Genomic DNA, 12207 nt, shown 5'->3' on the forward strand with positions numbered 1-12207 from the left:
CTGATAAAAGCGAGCCGGGAAGGGCTGGGCGATGGGCTCTGCGGGGTGGTGAATGCTTCCCTCTGTGAGGGAGCCTTCCCAGACCCGCTGAAAGAGGCGGTCATTAAACCGCTTCTTAAAAAAACATCTTTAGACCCGGCCAATTTGGCCAACTATCGCCCAGTCTCAAATCTGCCATTCTTGGGCAAGGTGATTGAGCGGGTGGTTGCTGAACAACTCCAAGCACGCCTGGAGGAAACGGACCATTTGGATCCCTTCCAATTGGGATTCAGGCCTCACCATGGGACTGAAACTGCCTTGGTCGCGCTGGTTGATGATCTCTGGCGGGCTAGGAACAAAGGTGAGAGCTGTTTCCTAGTTCTGCTGGATCTCTCAGCGGCCTTTGACACCATCGACCATAACATCCTTCTGGATCGTCTAGAGGGGCTGGGAGCTGGGGGCACTGTCATACAGTGGTTCCGCTCCTTCCTCCTGGGCCGTGTCCAGAAACTGGTGGTGGGGGATGAGTGTTCAGACCCCTGGGCTCTCACTTGTGGGGTGCCTCAGGGTTCTGTCCTCTCCCCCATGCTTTTTAATATCTATATGAAGCCGCTGGGAGAGATCATCAGGGGGTTTGGACTGGGTGTTCATCAGTATGCAGATGACACCCAGCTCTACCTCTCCTTTAAATCAGAACCAGTGAAGGCGGTGAAGGTCCTGTGTGAGTGCCTGGAGGCGGTTGGAGGATGGATGGCGGCTAACAGATTGAGGTTCAATCCTGACAAGGCAGAAGTACTGTTTTTGGGGGACAGGGAGCGGGTTGGTGTGGGGGATTCCCTGGTCTTGAATGGGGTAACTGTGCCCCTGAAGGACCAGGTGCGCAGCCTGGGAGTCATTTTGGACTCACAGCTGTCCATGGAGGCGCAGGTTAACTCTGTGTCCAGGGCAGCTGTCTACCAGCTCCACCTGGTACACAGGCCCTACCTGCCCGCGAACTGTCTCGCCAGAGTGGTGCATGCTCTAGTTATCTCACGCTTGGACTACTGCAACGCGCTCTACGTGGGGCTACCTTTGAAGGTGACCCGGAAACTGCAATTAATCCAGAATGCGGCAGCTAGACTGGTGACTGGGAGTGGCCGCCGGGACCACATAACACCGGTTCGGAGAGATCTGCATTGGCTCCCAGTACGTTTCCGAGCATGATTCAAAGTGTTGGTGCTTACCTTTAAAGCCCTAAACGGCCTCGGTCCTGTATACCTGAAGGAGCGTCTCCACCCCCATCGTTCAGCCTGGACACTGAGATCCAGCGCCGAGGGCCTTCTGGCGGTTCCCTCATTGCGAGAAGTGAGGCTACAGGGAACCAGACAGAGGGCCTTCTCGGTAGTGGCGCCCGCCATGTGGAACGCCCTTCTAGCAGATGTCAAAGCGATAAACAACTACCTGACATTCAGAAGACATCTTAAGGCAGCCCTGTTCAGGGAAGTTTTTTAATATGTAACGCTGTACTGTTTTTAACACTGATTGGGAGCCGCCCAGAGTGGCTGGGGAAACTCAGCCAGATGGGCGGGGTATAAATAATAAATTATTATTATTATTATTGCAAGTTCATCGACAGCTACCAGACAAGAAATCTATTATCTGCTTCAGAGTATCCAAGGCTGGAAATTAATGATGGTTAGTTGTGTCACCAAAGGGAGCTTGCTGTAGGCATCTGACTAAGCATGGTGGAAGACCAAATGCTGAAGTAGGTGGACTTTCACTCTGCTACTGCAAGGTCTACGGATGTCTGGAGAGCTTGCCAGACAAGATTTTGAGTTCAGCATGACCAGACTCGTAAACACCCAAACCCAGACTTCTGGGGGCTCTCAATCTTTGCTTGTGATGTAGAGTGGTGAGGGACATACATCCAATGGCAGGGATGGTCTGAAGCTTGGCTGCTTCAAAGTAATTTCCACCAACTGACATTTTCAATGTGGCATGAAATTAGGTGGCTAGACAATAGCAAGAAGTTCAGAGAAGCAAAAAAAAAAAAAAGGCAGAGCACTGTTATTGTAAGTAATGATTAATGATGCAATCCTCAGCATGTTTACTCAGAAGTAAGAAAGGCCCATTGTTTTCAATGGTTCTCCTTCCCAGGTTAAGTGTGTCCAGGATTGCAGCAAAAGTTCTAGTTGCAAATATCACATACTATAGTATATAAATTGAAATAAGTGCAGGTTTTACATTACGTTATGGACTTATTCAAGAGTGTCCCTTTATATATTGTATAGTATATAACATTTGCATTATGACATTTGCATTATGCTGTGTTTTGGAGGTGCCTATGTGATTTAAAAGAAAAAAGAAAAAGAAAGAAAGCCTAGCTGTTTTTAGTCTTCGTGATATTTCATAATTCTTTTTGGGGGGAAGGGATATTATCACTTGATTGGCCATACTTCTGTTGCTGGATATTTTTCATTGCTTTTGGGGGCAGGGGCTAAGGAATGGTATAACGGGGCAGGACTGAGGGACCATGTACACAGGATTGCTAACTTCCACCCCCCCAAAAAAAACAGGGTTCTGTGCCTTTAGGGCAGCCCCCCCCCAACCTGGTGCTCTCAAGATGTTTTGCATTCTGAATACCATTATATCTAGTCATACTGGCTGGGGTTGATGGGAAATGTAGTCCAAAACATTTGGAGGGCACCAGGTTAGGGAAGGCTGCTTTAAGAACTTCTGGAAAGGCAGAAATCCAGGTGGTTAAGCTTTCAACTATTTACAGTGAGGCTTCCTAGAACTGCTGGACTTATAAAGGCTCATCTGTCCTTAATTAGCTCCCAGCTGGGGAGCATCACTCCAGCTGATTCTGAACCCTGGCAAAGTGATAAATTGAAAATCTCCCACAATGCCGAATGCCTTAACTAGCTCTGTTTTGACAGGGATGCTCTCAAAGGGATGGAAAGGGACTCAAACATCCACACTCCTTATTAGATAGTTAGCTCTCTCCTTACCAGGTCCAATTCACACATTACTGTACCTCTTTAAGCTTCCGCTGAAGACCATTTGTGTTTCTTTCTTTGGAGAGTGCAACATAAAATTAAGCAAAGATAAAATTACAAGCAATGCTAAAATAGAGAGTAAAAGCTGGCATGTGATATTAACATAATAATTAACTGATCTAGGAAAGAAGAAGAAATGTCCATTGTCAGACTCACAGTCAACATGCATGCAGAGCCAGAAATGTTTTCCGGCTTTTAGCTGCAAGTCTAAGCAAAACCTACTATTATCTTGCAATCTCCTTGTTCCCATTGGCCAAAAAGAAGTCAGTCATCTTGAACTTTGGCCAGAACCATTTCTCTTCTAGATATGGGCTAAGGGATATTTTTTAACAGGTCAATAATGAAATGGGGCAATTGCACATGCGTACTGGGGACTTGATTTCCTCTATGCAGCTCTCCCCACAAAGCCAGAAACATTGCTAATTATTATTGCTATTGACTCTTAAGTGCCTAAAATGTTCTAAGCACTGGCACAAATATTACAAGATCATGACAGCTGCTGCCTGCAGGCTCACAATCAAATAGACAAGATGCAAAAGCGAAAGAAATGGGGAGGGGAAAGGAAAGGAAAGCATGAAGGTAGGGATGAGGAAAAGCAAGTGCTGCAGTGCTGTTCCTTATGTAGGAAGCTGACAAATACTGGGGTGGGGCAGGTTCCACAGGGGGGGATGTATTGGGACACCCGATCTCAGTGATCACGGGCAGGAGGAGGAGTTATGCTAAGACCAGACCATGTCATTACCGAGGAGGCTGGTTTAGTCGTTGTTAGTCGTTGTTTGAGGACTATCCCTGCCTCCAGGTCTGGTCCTGACCGGAAGGATACAGTAATCAGCAAGGGAAACCCACATGACCTGAAAGTGTTGCTGTGCAATGCCAGGTCAATGATGAATAAAGCCACTGCCATCCACGACCTGATTGTGGATGGAGGATTTGACCTGGCATGTGTGACAGAGACCTGGTTGGATGAAGCAGATGGGCCTGTCCTTGCCGCTGCTTGCCCACCAGGTTTCTCTTACGCACAGCAACCCAGGTCATGTGGGCGGGGAGGGGGGGTTGCAGTGATTTTTAGGAAGTCATTAGTCTGCACCAGGCGTCCTATTGGGAAGACCCAGTTTTCTGAGTGCATGTTCTGGAAGTTGGGCAATAGGGGCAGTACAGGATTCCTACTGGTGTACCGACCTCCCCGCTGCACCAAGGATTCCCTGCCCGAGCTGCTTCAGGTCGTGGCGGATATGCTCCTGGAGACACCTAGCTTGGTTGTCCTGGGGGATTTTAACATCCATGCTGACACGACCTTACAAGGGGCCGCTCGGGACTTCGTGGAAAGCATGGCCTCCATGGGGCTGTCCCTGAATAAGTTTGGCCCAACTCATAGCCGTGGACATGCCTTAGACTTGGTGTTCACCTCTATGGATGTTGGTGATCTGACACTAACTAAAAGCGAAACAAAAGAAGTGCCATGGTCAGATCACTTCCTGGTGCAACTGGACTTCTCCGCAACCCTTCCCCTCTGCAGGGAGGTGGGACCGATTCGGATGGTCCGCCCCCGCCACTTAATGGATCCAATTGGCTTCCAGAGAGTGGTAGGGGATGCTTTATCCCAAGTTGATGGCCTTTCAGCTGATTCCCTGGTGGCACGCTGGAATGCGGAGTTAACCAGGGCTATTGACTGTCTGGCTCCGAAGCGCCCTCTCCGATTGCATGGAGCCCGGACAGCCCCGTGGTTTCCCCCGGAGCTGAGGGTGATGAAACAATCGTTGAGACGGCTAGAGCGCCGGTGGCGGAAAACTCATTCTGAATCAGACCGGACACGGGTTAGAGCTCAACGTCGAGCCTACCAAGTGGCAATGGCGACGGCGAAGAGGGCCTTCTTCGCCGCCTCCATTGCATCTGCAGAAAACAGCAGCAGGAGACTTTTTCAGGTGGTTCGCAATCTATCGGAACCACCTGTACCACCGGGGCCTGGTAGGGACCCCAAGACCTCCTGCAATGCTTTTGCAAAGTTTTTTGCAGATAAAATCGCTCAGATTCAGAAGAAGGTAGACTCCACCGTGGGAGCAGGGCCAGGGCGGGAGAGTGCTAGAGTTCTGTCTGGTCCTGTTACATGGGATCAATTCCAATCTGTTACCTCCGAGGATGTGGACAGGCTGCTTGGACAAGTGAAACCGACCACCTGTCTCCTTGATCCTTGCCCATCCTGGCTGATAAAAGCGAGCCGGGAAGGGCTGGGTGATGGGCTCTGCGGGGTGGTGAATGCTTCCCTCTGTGAGGGAGCCTTCCCAGACTCGCTGAAAGAGGCGGTCATTAAACCGCTTCTTAAAAAAACATCTTTAGACCTGGCCAATTTGGCCAACTATCGCCCAATCTCAAATCTGCCATTCTTGGGCAAGGTGATTGAGCAGGTGGTTGCTGAACAACTCCAAGCACGCCTGGAGGAAACGGACCATTTGGATCCCTTCCAATTGGGATTCAGGCCTCACCATGGGACTGAAACTGCCTTGGTCGCGCTGGTTGATGATCTCCGGCGGGCTAGGGACAAAGGTGAGAGCTGTTTCCTAGTTCTGCTGGATCTCTCAGCGGCCTTTGACACCATCGACCATAACATCCTTCTGGACTGTCTAGAGGGGCTGGGAGCTGGGGGCACTGTCATACAGTGGTTCCGCTCCTTCCTCCTGGGCCGTGTCCAGAAAGTGGTGGTGGGGGATGAGTGTTCAGACCCCTGGGCTCTCACTTGTGGGGTGCCTCAGGGTTCTGTCCTCTCCCCCATGCTTTTTAATATCTATATGAAGCCGCTGGGAGAGATCATCAGGGGGGTTGGACTGGGTGTTCATCAGTATGCAGATGACACCCAGCTCTACCTCTCCTTTAAATCAGAACCAGTGAAGGTGGTGAAGGTCCTGTGTGAGTGCCTGGAGGCGGTTGGAGGATGGATGGCGGCTAACAGATTGAGGTTCAATCCTGACAAGACAGAAGTACTGTTTTTGGGGGACAGGGAGCGGGTTGGTGTGGGGGATTCCCTGGTCTTGAATGGGGTAACTGTGCCCCTGAAGGACCAGGTGCGCAGCCTGGGAGTCATTTTGGACTCACAGCTGTCCATGGAGGCGCAGGTTAACTCTGTGTCCAGGGCAGCTGTCTACCAGCTCCACCTGGTACGCAGGCTAAGACCCTACCTGCCCGCAAACTGTCTCGCCAGAGTGGTGCATGCTCTAGTTATCTCACGCTTGGACTACTGCAACGCGCTCTACGTGGGGCTACCTTTGAAGGTGACCCGGAAACTGCAATTAATCCAGAATGCGGCAGCTAGACTGGTGACTGGGAGTGGCCGCCGGGACCACATAACACCGGTTCTGAGAGATCTGCATTGGCTCCCAGTACGTTTCCGAGCATGATTCAAAGTGTTGGTGCTTACCTTTAAAGCCCTAAACGGCCTCGGTCCTGTATACCTGAAGGAGCGTCTCCACCCCCATCGTTCAGCCCGGACACTGAGATCCAGCGCCGAGGGCCTTCTGGCGGTTCCCTCATTGCGAGAAGTGAGGCTACAGGGAACCAGACAGAGGGCCTTCTCGGTAGTGGCGCCTGCCCTGTGGAACGCCCTCCCATCAGATGTCAAAGAGATAAATAATTACCTGTCATTCAGAAGACATCTTAAGGCAGCCCTGTTCAGGGAAGTTTTTAATATGTAACGCTGTACTGTTTTTAACACTGATTGGGAGCCGCCCAGAGTGGCTGGGGAAACTCAGCCAGATGGGCGGGGTATAAATAATAAATTATTATTATTATTATTATTATTATTATTATTATTATTATTATTATCAGATGGTTGTTCTGTTCAGTACTGTGTGCACTGCCTTTGGCTCTCCTGGGTTTGAGGCTGGGGCATTCCCAGCTCTACTGAGATGCTACAGGTGAAGCCTGGGACTTTATGTATGTAAATCATCACTGGCTGATGAATGGGACCTGACTAGACTCTCCTTTGCCATGATGTTATTCCTGGAAAGCAGGGAGTGCAGCCTCCAAGTGGCCTAAGCCACCCTAAAGTTCAGGACAAAGGCCCAAGTGTCTCTCTCTTTGGCTTTACAATCCTGGGAACTGGTTGGAGTGGTGTGGTGTTTTTCATGCAGGGTAGAGACGAGGGAGCAAGCTCCTGTCTAACTGCTCCTTATTTGGTTGACGGATGGGACCAAGCCATAAGCGACTTACCTAAAGTTTATTGCACACCAAACATAAATGGAGTGAATAGAATGAACATGTGGCTGCCACTGGCTGTACATTCTGTGAAAAGCTCAAGCTGGCCTCTGCATGTATTGAAAAGTGTGCATTTTACACAAAATAAGGTAAAGGTAAAGGTACCCCTGCCCGTACGGGCCAGTCTTGACAGACTCTGGGGTTGTGCGCCCATCTCACTTAAGAGGCCAGGGGCCAGCGTTGTCCAGAGACACTTCCGGGTCACGTGGCCAGCGTGACATCGCTGCTCTGGCGAGCCAGAGCCGCACACGGAAACGCCGTTTACCTTCCCGCTAGAAAGCGGTCCCTATTTATCTACTTGCACCCTGAGGTGCTTTTGAACTGCTAGGTTGGCAGGCGCTGGGACCGAGCAACGGGAGCGCACCCCGCCGCGGGGATTCGAACCGCCGACCTTTCAATCGGCAAGCCCTAGGCGCTGAGGCTTTTACCCACAGCGCCACCCGCGTCCCATTTTACACAAAATAGCATGGAGCAAAATGGAGCAGCATGGCATGGAATGCAATGAACCTATGGTCAAGAGTCCACAAGGTCCAAATGTGACCGAATCTGATGTTCAACCCATCCCTACTCCAAGATGAATATATCAGCTGGCAAGACAGTAAAATGAAAAAACAGTGTTCTAATGAGCAGGCTTGCCTTCCTTGAAAGCTCTAAAGTGTTGTTGGAATAGTGGTTTTCAAACATAATGCATTATTATTCTGTCATTAGTAACCAGGGACTGATGGTAATAACTCAGTAGATGTGAACAGAATAGGGAGGGAATCCATTACAAGGGAGAAGATGCAGCTTGTTGCTATTGTGATCTCTTTTCCCTGTGCAGCAGCATTTACTCAGTGTATTTTTTACACTTATGCAATGCATTTTGCAAATCTAAGGAAGCAAATCCCTTTATAGTGAGAGGCCCGTGTATGAAAAGAGCAAAGGTTAGAAGGTGCAACAAAAATGGGCGACTTCCTTTTCTTTCTTTCTTAAATGGAACGTCTGATTGACAAAGAGGAATAGTGTGCACAAATTACGGCAAACAGCCAGGGTTTCTTGTAATTCAAATTGCAGCCAGTCTGATTGTTATTAAAAAGGAAGAAACAGAAAATAATCTTATCACATGGCAGCTGCCCCATGTCAGACCCAAATGATTCATCTGTTATAATGCAGCTGAATGGAAAATAGATTTTCTAAAATTGATTAAGGACTAGAGTCTGTAGGTCATTAACCTTTGCCATAAACTAGGGGTCTGCAACCTTTAAGACAAAAAGAGCCACTTGGACCCGTTTCCGAAGAAAAAAAAACTGGGAGCCGCAAAACTCGTCATTATAAAAATAACTTTTTTGTCACTTTTTTATTATTTCTTTGTTTGACCCCTCAGAATTACTTCTCCTCATAGAAATAAACGTTAAATTAACAAGTTACCTTTTTTGGGGGTGTGTGTTCTTCACTCCCCTTCAAAACAGTGACCAGCGTACATGCCCCCTTTCAATGCAGTGACCAGTGTACATGCCCCTTACAATGTAGCGGGCGGGCGGGCGGGAAGGTGACGTCGGGACGGTGCATGACTAACGCACGCACCGCCCCCATGTGACATCACAGCCAGTACAGCGCCCGCCACAGTGGGGAGTGTCGGGGCGCACAATGCACCTCCTCCCCTCGCTAGTATCCGCCCCGGAGCCGCAGCAAAGGTGTAAAAGAGCCACATTCGGCTCCGGAGCCGCGGGTTGCAGACCCCTGCCATAAACCAATACATATTTTGGAGAACTTCGCATTATTTTGTCGGAGTGGAAAACTGCCTATGTTCTCCCTCTCCTAACTAAATAATACACACAAGACACCCTGATTGCTGATTAAGGGAGGTATACTCTAGCCTCAGCCATCAGCTAGAGCACCAAGGAAAATTGGAGGCTGCAACCATCCACCTGGAAAGCCCATCATGGCAAGGAGACCAACCTGGCCCCATCCATTGGCCAGTGAAGAAGCAACTGCTTTCCTCTCCCCTCCACATTCTTTTTTCCTTTCCTATCATGTCCATTATATTGTGAGTCTATGGGCAGGAACTGCTTATATTTTAATATATGTACAACACTTGGGAAATATTAGGCTCTAAGTGTTTAATGGTTTTATTACTAAAGTTTAGGTTTATTAAATTTATATCTTGCTCCCACTACAAGTTATCACAATCTCAAAAGGGAAGTTATCTGACCTTGACATCAATAATGATGATGATGTAAATACTCCTTGGCCCAATACTCTAGGGTAGAATGCATGGTCATCTTCAGCAATATTATGTATGGATAATATTCACATTCAGTGTACAAGTGAAGGGTACAAAGAGCATAGGATGGTGAATGTAAACTTGGAGTGGATGGTGCTGGATTGTGGGATAAATATTGTTTTTCTGTTGTAGACAACAGGGATTACAGTATTGCCTCCACTGACTGGCAGAGGCTGTTCAGGGTGTCAGACAGGGGACATTCCTAGACCTACTTGGAGATGCCAGGAACCAAACCTGCGACCTTCTGCATGCAAAACAGATGCTCTATCACTAAGCCAGAAGGAATGCTTAACCCTCCAGCTCAGTGCCACCAAAACTTGGGTCACCAGCTGTTTTTGAACTACAACTCCCATCATCCCTAGCTACCAGAACCAGTAGTCAGGGGTGATGGGAATTGCAGTCCAAAACCAGCTACAGAGACCAAAGTTTGGGAAACACTGCTGCAGATGTTGGGCCCCATCTCCCAACAGCCCCAGGGTTCAGGGGCGATGGAGGTTGAACACCATCGGTAGGGCCACAGATTCTGCTCTTTTGCAGACTGTGAGCACTACCTGGAAGTAAGGACCATTGAACTCCACCGGGCTCAGGCAGGAATCGGACTGCCCTGCCGACAACTTGCTCAAACCTGCTCCTTGGAGTCAGCTAAGCCTACTTCCTGCAGCCCTCAAGGGCTCCTCTCGTGGTGCACTGAGGCTTCCGCTTCCCATTGACCCGGCTTGCTTCTTCTCCCCCCCCCCCCATCCCATTCTTCTTTCCCTTCCCCGCCCCCAGCGCCGCCCACGCTGCTCATCCCCGTTTCCCACACTATCCGCCCAAACTTCTCGCGTTCGCGGGAGGGCGCGGAGGAGGAGGAGGAGGAGGAGAACAAGGAGGAGCGCGCGGGGGAGGAGGCGGGGCGCGCCAGAAAGAAAGAAACAGCTGCTGCCGGGCCAATCCCCTTCCTCCAGAACCCCATCCACGAGGCAGCCCGCCGCCTGGGCCAATGAGCCTGGGCCGCTCGGCGAGCAGCGGGCCTGCAGCCAATCCGGAGCGGAGGAAGCGGAGCGAACGGGGCGTGCGCGCGTGATGTGCCGTCCGCTTTGCCTCTCCTCCTCCTCCTCCTCCTCCTCCTCTCAGGTGGTTGGAAGGGGAGCGCCCCGGCGCCCAATGGGGTCGGCAGCCGAGGGAAGCGAGTGATTCACCGGAGGGCGTCGCGGGGCCGGCCGCCAGCAAAGAAGGAAGAAGAAGGAGGAGGAGGAGGAGGGATGGACCTGGCCAGCGGCGCCCCGAAGCAGCGCGGCGGGGCTCGTGCGGCGCGCGCCTCCTCGCCCAGCAGCTCTCCCCGCGGCCGGGACGCCACTGGAACCAGCGCGCGCCGCCTCCGCGCCGCCCCGAGCAGCAGAAGCAGCCGCCGCTTCCCTTCTTCCTCCTCGTCGTCGTCGTCGTGCTGCTGAGGTGCAGCTCTTGCCTTGCGAAAGCGGCTCGGAGCTCCCGCCGCCGCTCCTTCCCCTTCTGCCGGGGCGCGGGGGAAGGCGGGCGCCTTTGCCCTTTTCACCCGGCCGCCGCCGCCGCTGCGCCCCTCCAGTGCCTTCCCGCGAAGAGAGGAAAGGGCGCCTCCGTTTCCGTCGAGGGGCGGCTTTCCCCCTCAGCCGCCTGCCTGCCTGCCTGCCTGCCTCCCTCTCCCCTCCGTGCTTGCTTTCTTTTTCTTTCTTTCTCTCGGAGGGTGGGAGGGGAGCCGGAGAGCGCAGCAGCAGCAGCAGGAGGAGGCGAGGGAAGGCGGCCGGCCGAGGCGCGCAGCCCGGCGCTGCCGTCGCCGCCGCCGGCGCCCGAAGAGCCATGCGAGAATACAAAGTGGTCGTGCTGGGCTCGGGCGGGGTGGGCAAGTCGGCGCTCACCGTGCAGTTCGTGACGGGCTCGTTCATCGAGAAGTACGACCCCACCATCGAGGACTTTTACCGCAAGGAGATCGAGGTGGACTCTTCGCCCTCGGTGCTGGAGATCCTGGACACGGCCGGCACCGAGCAGTTCGCCTCCATGCGGGACCTGTACATCAAGAACGGGCAAGGCTTCATCTTGGTCTACAGCCTCGTCAACCAGCAGAGCTTCCAGGACATCAAGCCCATGAGGGACCAGATCATCCGGGTCAAGAGGTACGAGAAGGTGCCCATGATCCTGGTGGGCAACAAAGTGGACCTGGAGGGCGAGAGGGAGGTCTCGTTCGGGGAAGGCAAAGCCCTGGCCGAAGACTGGAGCTGCCCCTTCATGGAAACTTCAGCCAAAAACAAAGCCTCGGTGGACGAACTCTTTGCAGAGATCGTCCGGCAGATGAACTACGCTTCCCAACCCAACGGGGACGATCAATGCTGCTCTTCCTGCGTGATCCTCTGAAAGGAGGAGGACATCACGACTGTATTGCTTTCTATTGTTTTTTTTTAAAAAAAATTCCTTTTTCCCCTTGAATTAAAAGGTTTACAACACACACACACACACACACACACACACACACACACACACACACACAGTGGCTGTGGCAGCAATGTTGTCCTCCTGTGAAATTCCAGCTTTTGAAACAATTTTGCATTGCACCCGGATTCCTTCCAGGTTACGGCTTCTTATGCTATTGCTGCTGGTGGTGGTTATCGGTGTCATGGGTATGCATTGTCTCTCGTTAACACCTGGTGCAAAAAATATACCCCACCCACT

At 51.4% G+C, this 12207-nt stretch overlaps 1 protein-coding gene across 1 annotated transcript; it reads left to right on the forward strand.

Moving 5' to 3' along the window:
- Positions 1-10701: 10701 nt before the first annotated feature.
- Positions 10702-11955, forward strand: RAP2B (RAP2B, member of RAS oncogene family). The gene has a single exon (XM_053390317.1). It carries the CDS (start codon positions 11341-11343, stop codon positions 11890-11892), a length of 552 nt encoding a protein of 183 aa, XP_053246292.1. The 5' UTR covers positions 10702-11340; the 3' UTR covers positions 11893-11955.
- Positions 11956-12207: the final 252 nt, after the last annotated feature.

This window comes from Podarcis raffonei, chromosome 5, assembly GCF_027172205.1.
Source record: "Podarcis raffonei isolate rPodRaf1 chromosome 5, rPodRaf1.pri, whole genome shotgun sequence".
NCBI classification, from domain to species: domain Eukaryota; kingdom Metazoa; phylum Chordata; class Lepidosauria; order Squamata; family Lacertidae; genus Podarcis; species Podarcis raffonei.

Excerpts from the sequence above, each read along its gene's own strand:
- RAP2B (XM_053390317.1), top strand. The coding sequence starts at position 11,341 with ATGCGAGAATACAAAGTGGTCGTGCTGGGCTCGGGCGGGGTGGGCAAG.